The sequence below is a fragment of the Oryctolagus cuniculus genome, chromosome 2 (assembly GCF_964237555.1).
Source record: "Oryctolagus cuniculus chromosome 2, mOryCun1.1, whole genome shotgun sequence".
In the NCBI taxonomy this organism is placed as follows: domain Eukaryota; kingdom Metazoa; phylum Chordata; class Mammalia; order Lagomorpha; family Leporidae; genus Oryctolagus; species Oryctolagus cuniculus.
Window position 1 is genome coordinate 36,034,980 of NC_091433.1, and position 19,094 is coordinate 36,054,073.

Consider the following 19,094-nt stretch of genomic DNA (forward strand, 5'->3'; position numbering starts at 1 on the left):
TGTGCAACACATCAGCACTAAATAGCGGGGAGCAGATGGAATATTCTAGAATAAAAATGAAAGGTCCAGTACTGCAGAAGGCAGATGTCAGTGTCAGTCAGGAGCAGGGAACAGAGAAAATGGCCAACAGTTTGATGCTCTTGGTAACCACAGTTCCCCTTTGATACCGAGGTTGGCCAACTTCCCATTATTGCCCAGGGTAGGGCTGCCTCCCACCATGTTGGGAACTCATGTCTATAAATTTGTTTTACTACTTGCTTTAAAAAAACATTTAAAATGGTAAGTTTGCTTTAACATGGTTATGCATTCGAAAGACAACGGATTGGATTTTTAATCATCCAAATGGAGAGATTGTTTCTTCTTCTTTTTTTCCTGTTTATTCTTTGTTAGTGTTTCTTTTAGCTACTTCTTAGGATGGAGAATTTACTAGATTGACTTAAATCCATAGGACATTTTCCCTATAAAATGAAATAACCAAAAAGATTTCTGAAAGTATACTCAAAGGTACTTTCAAAAGTTAGTGGAAATATGAAATTAAGATAAATTTATTTTGCTGCAAAAATTTTGAAATCTATGAATATTTTCCTAAAATGCATTTTTCATTTTGAAACCCCTTCATATGGTCACAACTGAAAATCTGATACATTTCATTGAGTTGGGATCACTTTTTCTGCATAACCTAAAAGGTTTATTTAGTATATATACAGGAAAAATAAGCCCTTATAGTCATGTTAAACTACTAAGGGAGCAAACATTTTTATTTGTGCATGGTTATTTTAAACTTTCAATGAAACATTTGTTATTAATGAAATTATTCTGACAGGGAATTCTTACTTGAATCACTAGTTACATTTTATACTTGAAAGTCGTAAGAACTGAATGGTAAAAAATATTGGATATTTTCCAGCTATTATTATTAGCTTACTTGTGCCATTGTCCAGGTAAGAAAGACCCTTCTTTGTTAAAACGAAGTGGTTGTGTGGTACTGAAATGGAGCTTTAGGTTCGAGATGTGATATGCTTGTAAAAACAGTAAGTGGGGATGACATTGAATTTATGGGAATACATGTGTTTCAAGTTTGCTGTTTCCTTCTGGTAGCATCGGAAGGCACCTTCTGACTACAGGGTCAGTGTAGACACCGTGTTTATTTGAAAGGGAATAGGGTTGAATGTGTATAGTACTTGATAGAATTCACAGATAGCTTTTCTGTGGGTTGTTTGCTATGCTTTTGCATAGAGACTCATGCCCAATGGTTGACCCTGAGAAGACGGTGGGAGGACACGGAACTCTAGACAGCTAAGCAAGCGTGGTCTCCATCTAATAAGATCAGAGACTCCTCAGTTGCTCCACACACACACACACACACACACACACACACCCACAGGATGCTTGTTTGTGAAACAGCTAGTGTTCTCATTTCTGATGTCTCCTTTACTTTAACCTCATGTGTTCAGTTTTAGGATTTACTTCTTTCAAATGTTAAACTCGGCCACTATCATAAATTAGTGAAATAAGACTCCCAAAAGACAAGTGTTTCTCTGATTTGTGGTAGCCTATATATATAGAGTATAAAAAACACCCTTACTGAGTCCGAATGAAGCTGACGTCTTGTGATTTTTGTGATTTGAGGATTGTTTAGAACACTCTGCATTCCTATGCAGCAGTGGTCTTTCAGCTTTTTACTTGTGGATCAGTTCATTTAGAGGAGCATTAATAGCCTGTGTTACAAAGTAAACTGAAAGTGTGAATCGACGGGGGGGGGGGGGGGGGGGGGGGGGGGGGGCGGAGGGAGGGAGGAGAGTATGGTTATACTCTCAGAATCAAAGCTATGAAATACATGAAGTCTGTTCTCTTTATATCAATAAATGAAAAACATAAAAAAAATCAAGAAATTCATCCACCATGAGAGGATGGAGCCATGAATTAGCTGTTTACTTGACAAGCTGATTTAAATACATAATGGGGACAATCCTGGCGGGGAGGGGCTGCTGACAGAAGAGTCAAAATGCAATGATTTTATAATAGAAGTTCATCACTCACCAAAACTACTTCTCTTACGAGATTAGGGCTAACACACTTCATCTCATATTTCACGGAGCTGGATTAAAACAAAGTGATATTTTGCATATCACTGGAGTTGTAAACAAAATGTATTATAAGCCATTAGATGGAAGTACCTTCCTAGACGGTAGTTACTACGGATTCGGGGGTTTTATAAAGCAATATAATTTCTAAAACTAGCAATCAAAACTTCAACACTTTTCTTTATGTAATGGTAAATTTTATTTCATTTTAATAACAATTAGAGGACAAAATGTTTGAAATCTGTTGTTTAAAACATGCACATTCACAAAAGGCCAATGACACGTAACACTGCATAGAAATGAATGTTACTCAACTTTAATAACTATTTATAAAACACAGTGCACTGAACATCAAGATAAACAAACCTGAGAGAACGACGATGATCACAGATTCCCCACTCATGCAGTGTCACAATCTCTACAGCAGTTTCAGCAGGAATGGTTTCGCGTGGAGCCGAGAACACTAATTTGTACTGAAAACTGCAGTTTTCCATGGTAGCTGCCTTCCAGGGCTGCCTCTTTTTATTTTAACCATAAAAATTAGAAAATGTGAAAAATGAAACTTGAAATAGTTAAGCAACAGTTTTTTTTTTTTTTAAAAAAACTGCATTTATGGCTTCTATTCTAGAACCATGAAACATAAAAGTATTTATTTACTTAATATCTTACTCACATATCTGCAAGAGCCGACTTCAACTAGAGAGAGCTGCTGTTAATTCAAAGTAAGCAAACAGGAGATGTAGGTTTTTACTACTTAAGGGAGATTTATTTGCTGAGAAGTTTTGTGAGCTTTGTTAAGAAAAGTTCTTAGAGGTGAGTTAAACAAAAGATTCGATTAAATTTGTTCAATTTTGTGTGTAAAATAATCTATTTATGAAAAAAGTTGTGTAGGGGACCAATTAATTTGTCCACTGACCACTAAATTCCAGGTAGGCAATGATAGAATTTTATAAGGCAGAAATAAACATTAAGATTTACAGCAATAGCCATGCATTGGCCTGGATCACTTTAAATATTAATTCATGCAAACCATAAACCTATCAAAAACACAGCTGCTCTCATACAGAAAATAAATCATGATGAAAATGGAAAACATTTATTTCATTTCCTTCAAAATCTAACTTACATTCCATTTTAATAGCTGTTGAAGGTTAATTAAAATGCAGCAAAGTATAACCAAGCTCCACAACTGACTACAGTTTTTTTAATGTGAGAAAAATCAGACTATGTTCTCTTTAAGAGGCATTATAGAAATTTTCATCCTTAAAAAGCATTTCTTATAGGCACTGAACTGTATGGTGTTACGGTAAGTAATTCACCAAAAGAATTCCATGATGATGTGGATGGGCTGGTCATTTCTTGATAAATTTTATAGATGATTATTTATAAGATTTTAGATTTACTTAATGAAATAGGTTTACAAACTAGGAACTATCAAAGGACAACTGCATGAAAATAAACACCAATGACTATTAAGCTTTTTAGTAATTATGAGTTATAAATAAAAATTATGAAATATACATCTATGACTTTCTACCTAGCACTCATTTCCTGAATGAACCTTTTAAATGACAGGTTGTAAGTATTGGACAATGCACACAAGGTAGAATAAATTATACCATGATTTTCATGTTGGCTATTTACAGTGTTGAACTGCAAAATGAAAATATAAAATTAATAGTCAGAATAAATGCTGATTGATATCTTAGAATTCATTTTTCCCCCTGGAAATTCAGAGACATCTTCGAGTCCAGTCCATGACTACACATACATGTAAGTGGCTCGCCTGTTTAGCAGAGTACACATTCACCTGACTTCATCAGAAAAGGTTTCCCAGCCACGCTGCTCACGCCGGCTCACAGCACAGCACAGAGTGGAGACGGGAGGACCGGAAGTTCTTCTGTCACTTGAAACCTACTACGTTCTTGAGAAGCACTGTTTTCCTGGGAATAACTGCTACAATATAGAGTCTATCTGGGTGTGAGCCATCAATACATTTTTCTAAGTCTATATAAAATGTTTAGAAAGTCTTTGCTTGGTACTGGACTGTGTGCTATTTGACGTTAAAGAAGCAACTCCCCCCTTTTCAATGTTAAAAGGATGAGGATTTTGTACTATAAGTAGTATTTTCTGAATTGTAAACACTGTAAAACAACTGTGTTAGCATCTGCCCGAGTCTCTGTAGGGACTTTTAAGTGAAGAGTGTTGTCCTTTATTTCAGAAAATACATGTTCAAAGTCATTTCCACTGCTCATTTGAATCCTAGTAAAACTATGTGAGTTTTTTTTTCCATTAAGGAAGTTTAAAAATATCAGAGCATTTTTCTGTAATTTAACATTATAAAGTCAATGCAATTGCAATGATGTATTTTAAATTTTTACCAAGGAGGTCATGCCCCACTTCCTACCCTGACCCAAGAAGCAAAGAGGTTGACTTAATTCCGATAATTCAAAAATAGGACCTCAGGACAAAAAGGCCTAAATGAGGCCCATTTCACATTTGAGTTCACAATGTCATGCACTAAATTATCACCCAGCAGGAATCTTACATTCCCCCAGTTCAAGATCAAAATAGAACTTTGCTTCCATGTTTTAGTCAGAAAATCCAGTTCTTCTCTGTTTGTAACACTTTGATACTCAAGTCTTGGAGGCAGTGGTCACCGGTCCCCTGGAGGGAAAGGGACACAGCCCTTCTCTGGGACTGCTGTGCAATGCTTCTGCGAGGGGTGCCCTTCAGTCTTGCTTTCTGAGTTTCGTGGTTTGACCTCAGCTCTCACCACTGGGAGGCCCCGGAAAGGCCACCCTGAATGTCCCTTCAGAGGACGGCTTTGGAGTCTTAATGATGACCTTGGACTCTACACCTGTGGTCTTACTAGGTGTTATGATTCACGACTCTCTCACCCTGAGTCCTGCACAGGAAGGGTCTGGGAAGAGGAGGATGTGAACCCCTTGTTCCCTGTAGGTTAGAATTATGTCTGTATGTTATAACCTCTTATTTGTTGAAAACGTAGAGGCACACTGGGAGCTAAATAACTGCAAATACAGAGAAGGAAATGATATACACCCTAATTCTAAATCTAGATTGAGCAAAAAGGCAAAAAGAATGGGAGATGATTAAACTCAAGGGGTGATTCGGACAATCTCCTTTCTTTTCAGTTCTTGCTGATTTTCTTTTCCTTTTCTTTTTTTTTTTTTTTAAGAGGAAGTTTACCTATTTTGCTGGTTAAGTCCACTTAAAGGCAAACAGGCTTCTGAAGGAAAGGCAAACAGTTTGCTTAAGCCTCCAAAATGTATCTGAAAGCTAGAATTCTTTTTTTCCTTTTTAATTGAAAGCATTACTTTAAAAATAGTGTAGAAAGCTGGTTGTGGTTTTTAAATAGCCCATCATCATTTACTGTTGGTAGCAAAAGAGGCATTTCCAGGAGATGTCTGGGAAATGCTGAAAATAAACTGAACACACATCTTCATACATCTGAATGGAATCTACTTCTGAAAAGTGTTCTTTGGAAAGTTACAGGCTGAGTAAGATAAGTGTTTTTAAAATGGGGAAAATGCACTGGTTTGTCCCAACAATCAGCCTGTGACTCATTTTAGGAACTGCTTGCTAAGTGAATTGTGAAATAATTTTGAGTCTTAAGTACTGGAACAGTGACCGGAACACTAAGTATGCTACACAGGACAGCAGGCATCCCCAGCCGTAAGAACCAAGACGGTTACAAGGGCCGAGCCTATGCACATGACAGAAGCCCATGCACTCACCCGACACATTACCCAACACCTACACGGAAGCTTTGGAAAGCCCACATAAATAGGGAAGCCTGTTTTTTTCTTTTTAAGGGGGGAAAACTTGAAGACAAAATGACATTACTCAATCTACAGCAGAAGCCAAATTTTCAAGAAAAATCTAAAAAGTGAAGAAATCTCATCAGAAGTGACAGAGACATTAACACAAGTTTGAAGATAAGTATTGTTAACAACAGAGTCACATTTACACTTGTGCCCTCTAGCAAGTCAACAAGACAGACAACAAAGAAGCATTTGTAAGGCCAAAGGTGCAACATCACAGATTTGAGTAGCAAATGCCTTGAGACAGTCATTTTGCAAATCACTCTTACATTGGAAAAGTCAAGCATGCAGATCTCACAGCAGAACTGGAAGTAAACTTTCTCTTAAATTTCTGGGCAGATGACTACTGGATGAGAAATACACTTACTGAACTTCTTTGGCAAACATTTATCAAGACAATGTTTGACACGAACACTTATTAATGCCTTGTTGCGAGATGCTCAGTAAGGTGAGTCCGTTCCTTAATGCTGGTTTGTTTCAGCATGCCCTGCCATCTACGCCTGGATGTCGAGTCCCTGTTAACTTCACACCACTTCGGAGTTGTTTTAATGGTTGGTCACCACGTGGCAGAGCCAGTAAACTGATAGTCATAGTCCCAGAGTTAACGGCATAAGAACGCTGACCTATTGCAAGATACAAGATCATTTTCAATTGCTGTTTACAAAGACTTAGCAAATACTTTAAAAAATCTGAGAGAGATGGTGTTACAGTCTAGTCGCACAGTGCTTATGTCTATGATGTACACGAATCTGAGGCTCCAGCTGTGAGAGGAGCTCAGATCCACCTTTCCTCCCCGTGGGCCAGGCTGGAAGTGGTCAGCAGACTGCGGTGTTGACCTGTAGCTCTCCTAAGAGGCGGAGCAGGGCCTGCCCCCTGCCCCTTGTCATCACCACTCTTCGGGCCTCTGTTTCGTGGTATCATATGCTCTAATCACTTCGGACTGTGAAACGATCCCATTCTCATCTTGAGAGAAAGCGTACCCATCTGCAGTGAATGACAACACGGATCATCATCACGAAGTTGCCAGGAATCACTGTTAGTCCAATTTTTGAACATTTTCTTTTTTTAAAATTTACCATTTTAACTATTTAAAAATATTTATTTCCTTAATTTATTTGAAAGGCGGGGGGGGGGGGAGAGGGAGTAAGGGGGAGGGAGGAAAGGAGTGGGAGTGGGAGTGGGAGTGGGAGTGGGAGAGGGAGTGGGAGAGGGAGAGGGAGAGGGAGAGGGAGAGGGAGAGGGAGAGGGAGAGGGACTTCCATCTGCTGGTTCACTCTTCAAATGCAGACAACAGCCAGAGCTGAGCCAGGCTAAAGCCAGGAGCTTAACCCTGAGTCTTCCACATGGGTGGCAGGAACTCAAGTACTTAAGTCATCATCTGCCTCCTCTCAGGGCGAACGTTAGCAGGAAGCAGGAATCGGGTAGAGACAGGACTCGAACTTGGCTCTCTGATACAGGATGTGGGTGTCACTAGCACTGTCCTAATTGCTGTGCCAAATGTCTGTCCCTTGAGGACTTTTTTCCTAACCCGAAGAGCTCAAGCATGTGTTTCACCTTCAAAGGCACAGACACTGATTTATCACGTCTGGTAAAGACAGATTCAAGCTGAAGATGAACTGTGGGATGATCGTAGGCTGTGCTTTTGCGTCTACGAATTCTGCTCCCTGGAAGACTGAGCAGACACTCTCCAGCCCCTTAATCCTCAGTCTCTGAAGTTCAACTCCCCTAACTCTTACTCCACCACCATGAGAGAAGGTGAGGGAGTGAAGTGGGCACGTGCATTTCCATACAGGTCAGGTGCATGAGAGGGAAGGCCAAGGACCCATGGGTGAGGGGAGGACTTCGGCAAGCAGTTGATTTAATCATTTCATAGTGTCTGCACACATCACTGCCTCACACTGCGCCACATAACCCATACACTTATTATTTGATGATTAAAAAGATGCAGGAGGGGGAAATGAAAGCAAGCAGCTGCTAATGGGGGCAAAGCAGTCTCCGTCCCTCACTCGACATCCTCCTGGCTCACGACATCTGCAGATAAACTCAGAGATGCCGCAACGTGGGTGGACAGGGCGTGGGGATAAGAAATGACCCCCAAGGGGATCACATTTCTAGAAAAGGCCTCTTGAAATATAACAAGAAAAAGCATTAAGCATGAGGATATCTAAATGAAAGTAAATCACAGATGGAAACAACATGAAACAAAAGCTACATTACAAATACAAATTTACTACGGGGCTTTATATATTATATTCTCCTTTAGATCCTTGAAATGCTAAGAGGGCAAAATGCCTAATAATTTCTCACAAGTCTAAATATTCATAAATATTTTTGAAGGGGAAAATATATGTCTCCTTGCGCTGCTTAAAAGCTGAAGAGACTCTTGGAAAGTTATTCAAGTAGAAAAGATAACAACACAGTGGTAGCTCTTAAGAGAAGATTTACTTTACTGGTTCTTTTTAAGATTTAAGGAAGCAAAGAATGTGAAAATATTATTGCTTTTCTTTAAGCAAGATTTTAAAACGCTCTTTTTCATTAAAAGCAAGATGATTGTGCCCGGTGGATTCTAACCATGTTAGTTACATCACATGTTGCAAACATGGAAAATCTGTTTTAAGTGTTAATTTTAAATGGTTAAATATCCCCAAGTCAAAATGCTACTCTGATAGATGCTATGATACATAATGGCAGATAATCTATCTAAAATAAACACTCGAATACTCACGGAGCAGGTTTTGTTGCAGCGACTCAGACCGGTACAGGTTCACGTGGTTCTTCTTAAAGACGTTCTTGAGCAGCTGCGCTCTCTCGGTGAGGCTGCGGAGCAGGTGCAAACGTGAGAAAGGAATCCTTAGCTCGGCAGAGCCCGAGTGTGCCCACAGGACCACCAGAGAGAGTCAGACTTAAACAAAAGATCGCTCGAGACCTCTGTAGCCTTACGCTTCTTTTTATTCTATTTTCTCAAATAGCAAATGAGATTTCAAATATTTTAGACAGGTCATTTTTCCTATAGCAAAGGAGGAGCATTGTCCTAATAATCCAATAAAAAGTTGGATTTCTCACCCCCTACTTATATTTAAGTCAAATGAAGATACAGAACCTGCACAATACAATTAATAAAAAAATCACTTGATAGTATTAGTTTCTAAAAACTTGGTTGACATACTACATGGATTCTAAGCATGGCATTTGTAGAGTTAAAAATTAGATCATTACTATATGCTTTTCATATTTTAGATGTATTTTGGTGCCAAATGATATTTTCTGTTATGTTAAAGAAATCTTAAAAGCTACAAGAAGAAAATTTTATAGATTTTTTATTAGAAAAATTTCATTACTGCTCTAATATGGCATAAAAGTATTTCTTAGTTTCATTTTAAAATAAAGAACATTTTCAGAATATAATTATAACAGGTAAATAACAAGGAAAAATATTTATTCATTCTCCAAAGATACAAATCTATATAATTAATTGTGCAATTGCTAGAAGCACACTGTAAACAATAATCATCTTTTTGCCCACTGTACATAGGATTGTGTCTTATGTAGTAGGAACTCAAATATTTGTTGAATTAATAAATTTGAGTAATTCTAGCCGGCGCCGTGGCTCAATAGGCTAATCCTCCACCTTGCGGCGCCGGCACACCGGGTTCTAGTCCCGGTTGGGGCGCCGGATTCTGTCCCGGTTGCCCCTCTTCCAGGCCAGCTCTCTGCTATGGCCAGGGAGTGCAGTGGAGGATGGCCCAGGTGCTTGGGCCCTGCACCCCATGGGAGACCAGGAAAAGCACCTGGCTCCTGGCTCCTGCCAGGATCAGCGCGGTGCGCCGGCTGCAGCGGCGGCCATTGGAGGGTGAACCAACGGCAAAAGGAAGACCTTTCTCTCTGTCTCTCTCTCTCACTGTCCACTCTGCCTGTCAAAAAAAAAAAAAAAAAAAAAAAAAAAAAAAAAAAAAAAAAAAGAAATTTGAGTAATTCTGAAATGCACTTATAAGCCCTAGGATCAATAATCCTAATCATGCCACTTCCCTATTGCTTTGCTTTGCTACAAAGAACGTAATAAGCATGAGGAGCAAATAAGTCATCCACATGTGTTGCAGCAAATGTTTATGCAATTTTGTTTTAATAACTGGAACTGATTCAGTTGAAAAGTTTCCATCTTATGCTTTTCCCACTATAAAAGCTTTAGTGAAGTTGCTGTAAATTGTTAGTTCTATATTTTGCCAATTTTTGGAGTCTCTGAAATGGAACAATCTTTATCATATACAAAAAAAGGGTCGTCCAAATGAATTCACTGCGTAAATGAACTACACAAACATTTAGGCAGAAACTGAAGGGAAAATATTTATAACTGCTGACATGTGCAGTAATCTTCCACACATTTTTTTAAAGCCTAGGGATGGTAACTAGTACTTATTAGGCATATTTTATTGTCATAGGGAATAAGCTACATTAAGGCGAGAAAATGAATCTAAGATTCCAGTGGTTCTGCAACGAGATGTAAAACTTATTTTTGACAGTGAGATAAACAGATAAGGGGAATGTGAAGGGACCCTTTTGACCAAGTCACTTTTCTTTCCCCATTCTTCTCTAAATGATTTAACATTACAGACCCCCGGGGCCCTGAGGGATACTAAAGTATGTAACTGCTTTGGGGAAGTCTGCAGCCTGAGTGGCAGGTGGTCTGGTTTAGTTAGCAGGGCTTCAGCGGACGGGGTGCTGGGCAGTCCCTGGTGCTCAGAGCTGGAATGACTGCAGAAGACAAGCAGAGGGCAATGCATCCCTGTGCAGCCTCTCCCTCCCCACACACATTTTCCAGGTTTCAGGCCCACCTCCCTAATGCCTGGCACTTCAATATTACTGCACTCAGTGTGAAGAAGGCAGACAGAAGGATTTTATCTTTCCTATTATGAGAATTGAAATTGTCTAACTTTGTTCTGTAATGGTTCTTATAAGGCTCTCTCTCACTTAGCTATTACATCTAGTTAATGTCTGTGTGTGCGCATGTGTGTGCGTGTTTGTGTGTGTGCGCTCACTATGAAACAATAAGAAAGTCTCTTTCTTGGTACAAAGTAGCACACTACACAGCAGAGTACAGGCTCTGGCATCTTCTTTGGTCTGACTCTGAGTCTGCTGCGTGCTAGCCTCTCAGCTGGGTCACCATAGGCAAACCTCTCTCTGTCGTCTCCTATGTAATAGGAGGACAGTACTCAACTCTGGGGCAGACTGCGAGTTCGAGCAGTTGTTAGCACGAGTGACACACCAAATGCTGGTCCCTCCTACTAGTATCCCCCCAGAGTCTAAGGAATCCAACTATAACAGAGATCACCACAAAACAAAAGGTACTTTGCAAGAGTCACTTTTTAAAAGTTGCTAGTAAGCCTTTACAATTTTTATTTATATGAGATGGCGGGAAGGAGAGAGAGAGGGAGAGAGAAGGAGGGGGGAAGGGTGAAGGGGGAGGGAGAGAGGGAGGGGGGAGAGAGGGAAAAGGACAGAGAGGAGAGGGAGAGGGAGAGACAGTGAGGGAGAAGAGAGGGGGAGAAAAGGGGAGAGGGAGACAGACAGACAGACAGACTCGAATCCTCTGGTTCACTGCTCAAACGGTTGCAGCAGCTGGGACTGGGCCAGGATGAAGCTAGAAAGCAGGGACTCAGTCCAGGTCTCCCACAAGGGTGACATGGCCCAAATACTGGAGCGATTACTTGCTGCCTCCTACGGTGCTCACAGGAAGGACGCCACAGTCAAGAGCGGATCTGGGACTTGGATTCAGGCACTCTGGCATGTGGGCATTCCATGCAGCGTCCTAATTACTGGCCAAACATCCACCCCAGATCATTTTGACGCCTTAGTTTATATTCAATCTGACCTCAATGCAAGATGCCTATTGAATTTGTAATGCCCTCCTCCCATCTACTTAGTAAGAAAACTACTAGGTCTTCTGTTGTGGAGGCCTTGTTTTTCCTTAACTACTTTGAACTTTTTGCTTTTGTCTTGGTAGAGCAGTCCCTGCTTCAGAATACAAATAGCACTCACGGGAGAGTACTTAACAAATAATAAGTGATAGTGTAGTTGTATTTCTATAGACTTTTCCTATCTTTGGGGAACTACTCATCATTTCAAAATGTATGCAATTTTGTGTACTGATGTTTATGGATACTGATATTACAAGTCATATTCTAAAGTATACTGGTAACATTAACATTAAAAGTTGTTTCTTTGTAAACATCTTAACACAGTGTCAGAAGAAAAACAAAACTATGATACCTTCTTAATAAAACCACACCTTATTCGCAATTCTTGCCTAGTAGTTTTACAGAATCTTGTACAGTCTTTCATTTATATACGCAGCTATGCAAATTCTGAGTTTGTTTAATGCAGTTACACAATAACTAGCCCTTAAATATTTCTTCTTTATTTCTAAACCCACCAAAATATTGCAACTTAGGTATTTGGTGGAGGTGAGTAAAAAGAGATTGTGTTTAAAATAATATCTCATTTATAAAAACCCATTTACAGATCCAGAATGTGTTAGAATGTGTTAAAATATGGTATTTTCAGTGATCTTTGAAGAGTGGTAAATTTGCATTTGCCTGCATATTGGGCTGGGTAAGTTATTTTGGTGGGTGCATTTAAGTGAATCTATAGAAAGAACCACTACCTTGTGGGATGTTTAATGTGTAGCATGCGACAGCTGTTCTGTACTAGGTAGTGGTGGCAGGATGATAAAAGAACACATCAGGTCTGATCTCTACACTGAAGGGGATCACAGTTCATCGTTCTGTCACTTGTCTACCAATATTGGACAGAACCATTATTTCAGTACTAAGAATAGACTGGGGGAAAACATTTGATATAGTCCTCTGTCCTCAACTCCCCACTAAGGTAGTTATGCGATACTGATATAAAATTCAGAGTGAAAATTGAGAAACATAATTTCTTGTCCATTAGTTTTGGGTCAGTGTTAAAACTGCTTTTCATGACGATGAGCAACGCCAGGAAAAGCCGAGAGGGAGCATCGTCACCACCTGCATGGCTGCATTATCAGACACCCCATGTCCTGCTCTCTTCTTTCCTACTGAGGCCATGGGGCAAACAAGGGGACTGGCCTCAGAGTCTAGACTCAGATTGTGTTGAGGAATGGTGATGAAGATATGATGCTAACATCTGTGGTGAGGAATACAAATTATGAGAATCATTACCATATTTGCCTGTCTATAAGATGCATCACTTCCCATACATGCCAATGAAACCCCAAAGCAACTGCCATGCTTCCAATGAACCCACCGTATCCATAATTTTATTTTTAAAAATATTTGTGTTTTTGAATTCACATGTTTTTGGTCTTGTTTTAGAAATAGTAATTACTTATATATGTAATACTAGATGGGGTTGGGAAACCCATATTCAAAAAAACTCAATATATCTGCCACAAAATGTATAAATCTTTACAATGTGAAATATGTAAACACTATAATTGTCCTTACAGTTATTGGACAAATGGTTCTTGTTTTCTTGCCAATGTTTCACTCAAACATAGAGAGAATAAATTTTTGAATTTCAGATTTTGGAACTGTTATGGTTCTGTTCCCTAGTGTTGGAGTTTGTCCACATAAAAATTAGGGAAAGAACAGGGTTTTACTTCTCATGACTACTTTTCTCAGTTAAAAATAAGAAGTCACTGGCTACATGGCTGATTTGGAGTAAGGTTTGGGTTATTTTTCCAACATTTTAGACTTAAATTGATTCCTACTATAATCCATGGCTCAGAGCAATATATTTAGACTGAAGAAATGTACTTTTCCTCCTAAAACTTTATGGAATGTATCTAATTATATGGATACTACAAGCACTATACTATTTATACTAAAAATGACTATTTTAAGCAAGTTGTTTTAATTTTTTGCAAATGGAAAAATATGTAAATACACAATGCTTATAATGTAAGTTACTCTGACACATACATTTTATATATAACTTGAGCTTAACAGTACTTAGTAAAGACTAAAAAAATTGGAGCTGATCAAATCACATGACTTTTCTTAAGTAAAGAACTTCATCATTCTACAACAAATGAGTGAACAATTGCTTGCTTGACACTGCTTAATTTGGGACGTATAGCTTAAGTAATTCTGTTTTTAGGTCCACTGCCAACAAACCAACCATCCTTCCAGCTGCCCTTTCATTCATGCCTTAGTTCATTTCCTTGACCACTCAATACATATTTAACAAATGCTTGGGGTTGGGTTGCAATATGATTAAAACACAGCCTACCCTCAGCTGGCAGGGAAACCACAGCACACACAGTAAACAAACACATTAGGATGCAACATAATAAATGCAACAACAGAAGTTTACCTAAGGTAAACAGATAATAGGTTAAGAATTCATTCACTTTATATGTGGGAAGTAGGAGAAATTGCATTTTATACTGGATTTTGCAAAGAGTAATGTAAGAGGAATACCAAGTAAGAAGGGAATGGCATGGATGAAGACTGGGAGGCATCCAGTAACATGGTGTTTTTGAACCGAAGGACATCTGAGAGGGCTGGAATGTACACACTGCAGGCTCTCTCCTCTTGACGATGCAGGTAAAATGTACTAACTTTTTGAAATTTGAATCACCCTCATTCTCCAAGATTCCTAAAATAATGCTGGCAGTAAAATCAACCTGACAATTCTTTAACTGCCTTTGAGTGTAATTACTTGAGCATGGAAACGTGCACACCCAGTTGCTATCTTCCTCTTCTCTCAGCTCCTTTCTCTCCCCAGCCCTCCAGCTGTGATCCAGCAGGCAGTCATCATGGTTACCCGGCTTACTGTCTGTCTGATCACACCAGTGGGCAACAAGGGCCACGGAACGTGTGCTGTCCCAGGGGTTTCGGTGAGCAGCGTTGAGCCAATAGCGCACTTGTCCCTGAGCACTTGGAAAAAGCTGAATAGCTACTTTAGGCAACTGAGCTAGGCAGCAGCAGGGAATTTGATGCATTTTTCTACAGAGAAGTTGGAAGTCATTTATGGTGGAATTCACTTCTTTTCTTTTTAGGTTCTTGGACTGATTTTGCTTTATGGAAGAAGCTACATAGATCGCAGCTGCCCTCAATGTTTATGACCTGCAGTCCTCATAATGAACCCTCGGACTGATGAACATTGTTGAGGTTACTACAAAGCAGACAAGCGAGTTTCCCATGCAAGGGCTTGCTGTAGGGTTTTAAGACATACTTATAAACAGGAGACATTTCCTCGAAGGATAGTAGTACTATTATCAGTGGCTTTTCACTAGTGAATGTTGATAAACAATTTTGTGAGCTGGAACTCAGCTCACTCTTTTTGCCAGGAGAGAGAAACAGATAAAAAAAACACTGACAAACAGTTGGGCAACGGAACAGGCATTTTCATACCATGAACTCTGTAATGCTTTTACAAATTTAGTATTAAGATTTGTTTATTTGAGATGCAGAGCAGGAAGAGAGAGAGAAATATCTTCCTCTGCTGGTTTACTCCCCAGATGGTCACAATGGCCAGGGCTGGGCCAGGCCGGAGCCAGGAGCCAGGAGCCCTATCTGGGTCTCCCACATGGGTGGCAGGGACCCAAGCACTTGGAACATCGGCTGCTGCTTTCTGAGGTGGGTTAGCAGGGAGCTGGTTTGGAAGCAGAGGAGCCAGGCCCAACCGGTACAACAGTACAGGACGCCAGCATCTCAAGTGGGAGCTTCCCGCATTGTGCTACGGCGCTGGTCCCCACCATGACGGGCATTTTTCAGTGATGGGGAAGATGGAGGGAAGAGAATGCCTACCACCTCAAAAGCAGGTTTCATCATTCCCACTGAATACACAGGAACATCAGTTTAGGGAGGCAGCTGTGAAATACCACATTCTTGAAAAAGCAGCCAAAGGAGGCAGAAGCTCTGGATCAACTGTCATGGCTCAAGGTCAAGCTCTGTTACTTCCACTCTTGGGGATTTAGTCTAAGTCAGGGGTGGGAACCTTTTTTTCTGCCAAGGGTCCTTTGGATAGTTACACCACCATTTGTAAGCCATACAACGTTAACAACCTAACAAGGAGCCTGCTATAGATTTAATGAGTTTCGAGTCCCACCTGTGGTTGCCTTGGCAGGGCCAGAGCCAGTGATTTCACAGGCCTTACCTTGGCCCTGGGGCAGGACACGCCCCATCCCGGCTTTCAGTCCTACTCATCCCATCTGGGAAAAAACAGCGATGATCAGTCTGGACAGGGTGTCAGTGAGACAGGGCATGTGAAAAGCGGGTGAAGCTCCTGGCCCAGAGTGAGGGCTCACACAGGTCAGTGCTGCAGAGAGGCACACACTGGTGTGTGAACGGGAGCTGAAGGCCAAGGTCTCCGCCTGGGTTCCCAGTCCGACACCTACTCCACTGCGCCAACCTGAGTATCACCAGTGAACTGTGATTAGGGTGACATATACCTGGGGAAAACATTTCCTGTGGGTTAGACAAATCTTTAGTTCACTTTAGTCTGATAAAAGAGAAAAAAATAGAACAAGTCTCTGTCACTATCTTCATGTTTTTTCTTTTTTAAATTATGGACTGCTTTCAAATATTTTAAATTCTTTTTAGAAGGCTTTATGAGTTTATTAAATTTGATTAGCTTTCTAATTTTTTTTTTTTTTGGAGGTGGAGGAATGGTGGTGGTGAGGAAGGAAACTTGGAATACACTTGGTATACGATATACATTTAGGTCAGTTCCTAATAATGTGCTAAATCATAATAACCATAGGGTGATCTGCTATACGGCTAACTGTTTCAAGCTAAGAGTCTTTTCATTCCCTTTTAACTTAATAATGATATTTATGACAATCCTTTGTTTAATGCTCATTGAGTCCAGGCAATATGCTCTGTGTTTTGTGATATTTTATTCACTTCTTACAACCAACCATGAAGCAGGCATTATCACCTCCATTTAATTGAGGGAGAAATGGAGCCCAGTAGCATTAAGCCGCTTGGCTGAGGTTATACATCACTTAGTGATAGAATATCTCAGATTCCCAAATCTGTCAACAACATTGACAGTTGCATGTCAGCTAATAAACGCAAATTTTATTGTTTACTTCCAAACACCAGTAGAAGACAACCTTAAAGTTCACTTGGAAAAGAACTATTCAGTGTGTTTTACCTTTTCCCCAGCACAACGGCTCCTGGGTCTTGAGATTTCGCCTCCAGTTCCTGAACTTCATCTACTAACGTCTTAAAAGCGGTCCTCTTGATACTGCAGGAAACATAAAAGGGATTTGCACGGAAACACTTGCGTGAACTGAGCTCTGGGTTATTATCAGGCTGTCCGTAAGCACAAAAGTGACCAGAGCCCAAGCAGTTTTCCAACAGAATCTAAGACGTGACAGTAGGTTTGAGCACCAATATAATGACAGGAACACTAATCTTAAAAGAATAAATGGTTTAGGTTTATAATATTACAACTCATAGTTACTAAATAAACATCATAGAATGACCTCTAATGGAACATTTTTTGGTAGAAAGAGATAAAATTCTAAATTCATAATCCTTAAGAAAAAACAGTACAGTTTTTATTTCTTCCATATTCTATTTTACATGTATCTAGAAACAGGCAAGCAATTTATTTTTGCAACTATTAATAAAGATGTATTTGGAGATAGCAGATTTTTTTTTTCTTCTACTCTGTATGGGTTTTCAAGATAATTTCTAAAAAAAAAATGTATTCCTTAGTGTAATTTTTCTCCCATGCAATGAATGCAGTTCTTGGGGTTTTAATTGAGACAACTTGCTTTATTTTTCATTTGGTCTTTTAAATAATTTAGTTTTCTGGTTCTTGAATCACTCTTTTTTTCTTTATTTGTGTAAAATTAAGTAACACGTACTTTCCATAAACTTTGAAAACTTCATGGAAAATCTGTATTTTGAAAAATTATAGATGGATTTAAAATTTTGCTTGCATTGAAATAAATTTATCTTTTAATTCCAAAAAAAATAAAAAAGTAATATTACTAGTTCCTATTCTGCCAACTCGACATGCTTGAGTTGGTGTTACAACTAGTGAAATCCAGGATTAACATGCACCTACGGCTTTTGGTATGTAGCCGAGTACATACTTACACCTTGTATGCCACATCAAGAAGCAAAGACGCCACAGGAATGAACAACAAACCCGTCCAAAAGACTCCGGAGCTAAACAACATGGCTGCCTGCAAAAGTCAGCACAAACAATGTTATTTTAAAATCCAAAAAGTGCATTATTTATGTTTAGTTTTCCGATGACTTTTAAGTAAAATAATGTTAAGACTATAATTCTGTAAAAGAATATATAATAAATCTGAATCAAACTTACGAAACATTTGGAATTCAAAGCAAAATGTGTTAAATACACTTAGTAAATATTTTTCCTTCAGGTTCCTGTCATAGCAAAGTTTTGTCATGTCCCCAGTCTTTTCATATTTTCATGTGAAATTTTCATAATTGTGGTCATGAATACATGGAGTAATAAACCTTGACTTTCTTTTACAACTTGGAAAATCAATCTTTTTTAATAAACTGAAAATATACTCTGGATTAAATTTCTTTATAATAATAAGATAATATAAAATAAATACTAGTTAGGAACTAAATTTACTTTTTCTGGAAAGTGAAAAAATTACTTTTGCAAAAATTACTGGATATTAAAAATCATCCAGATAAATCATGACTATACCATAATCAAGTTAGGATATTTATGAAAATAATAATCTGATTATTTTTATCTAAGGTAGGAGGAATCTTAATTTTTGTTCAGTGATTTATATAACCTGTATTTATATATACCTGTTATTGCTAAGGTCAAACCAAATATTTTATATAAAACCTAAATAAAAGCATATTAAAACCAACAATACTTTGTACTGAATTCCAAGTTGCTGTATCAGAGCCTTTTGGTTTGGAAAAAAACAATCCTATAAATTTAAAAAGTAATAAGTCCTATTTGTTGCTTGCAATTATAATAAAAAACAGTTTTGTAACAGATTACAGTGTAAAATGAATAGTGTTATAGAATAAAGGAATAGTGTTGTAAAATTAAACCAAAAGAAGGATTTGGTTTCGCTTTTTTGCTAAGAGTAAATTTACACCACCCAAGTCCATAAATGCATTGTTACGCTCCTGCTATAACACAGCCTGCAACACATGCA

At 38.9% G+C, this 19,094-nt stretch overlaps 1 protein-coding gene across 3 annotated transcripts in view; it reads right to left on the reverse strand.

Moving 5' to 3' along the window:
• Positions 1–2,259: 2,259 nt before the first annotated feature.
• ATP8A1 (ATPase phospholipid transporting 8A1) overlaps positions 2,260–19,094 on the reverse strand; it is a 262,162-nt gene continuing 245,327 nt past the window's right edge. For all 3 annotated transcript variants that reach the window (XM_070068174.1, XM_070068172.1, XM_070068173.1), the window contains 4 exons: positions 18,031–18,119; positions 17,075–17,167; positions 8,655–8,746; positions 2,260–6,913 (listed from right to left, as the gene is read on the reverse strand). In XM_070068174.1, coding sequence (XP_069924275.1) covers positions 6,816–6,913; positions 8,655–8,746; positions 17,075–17,167; positions 18,031–18,119 — 372 coding nt within the window. In that variant the 3' untranslated portion in view covers positions 2,260–6,815. The remainder of the gene's footprint in view (positions 6,914–8,654; positions 8,747–17,074; positions 17,168–18,030; positions 18,120–19,094) is intronic.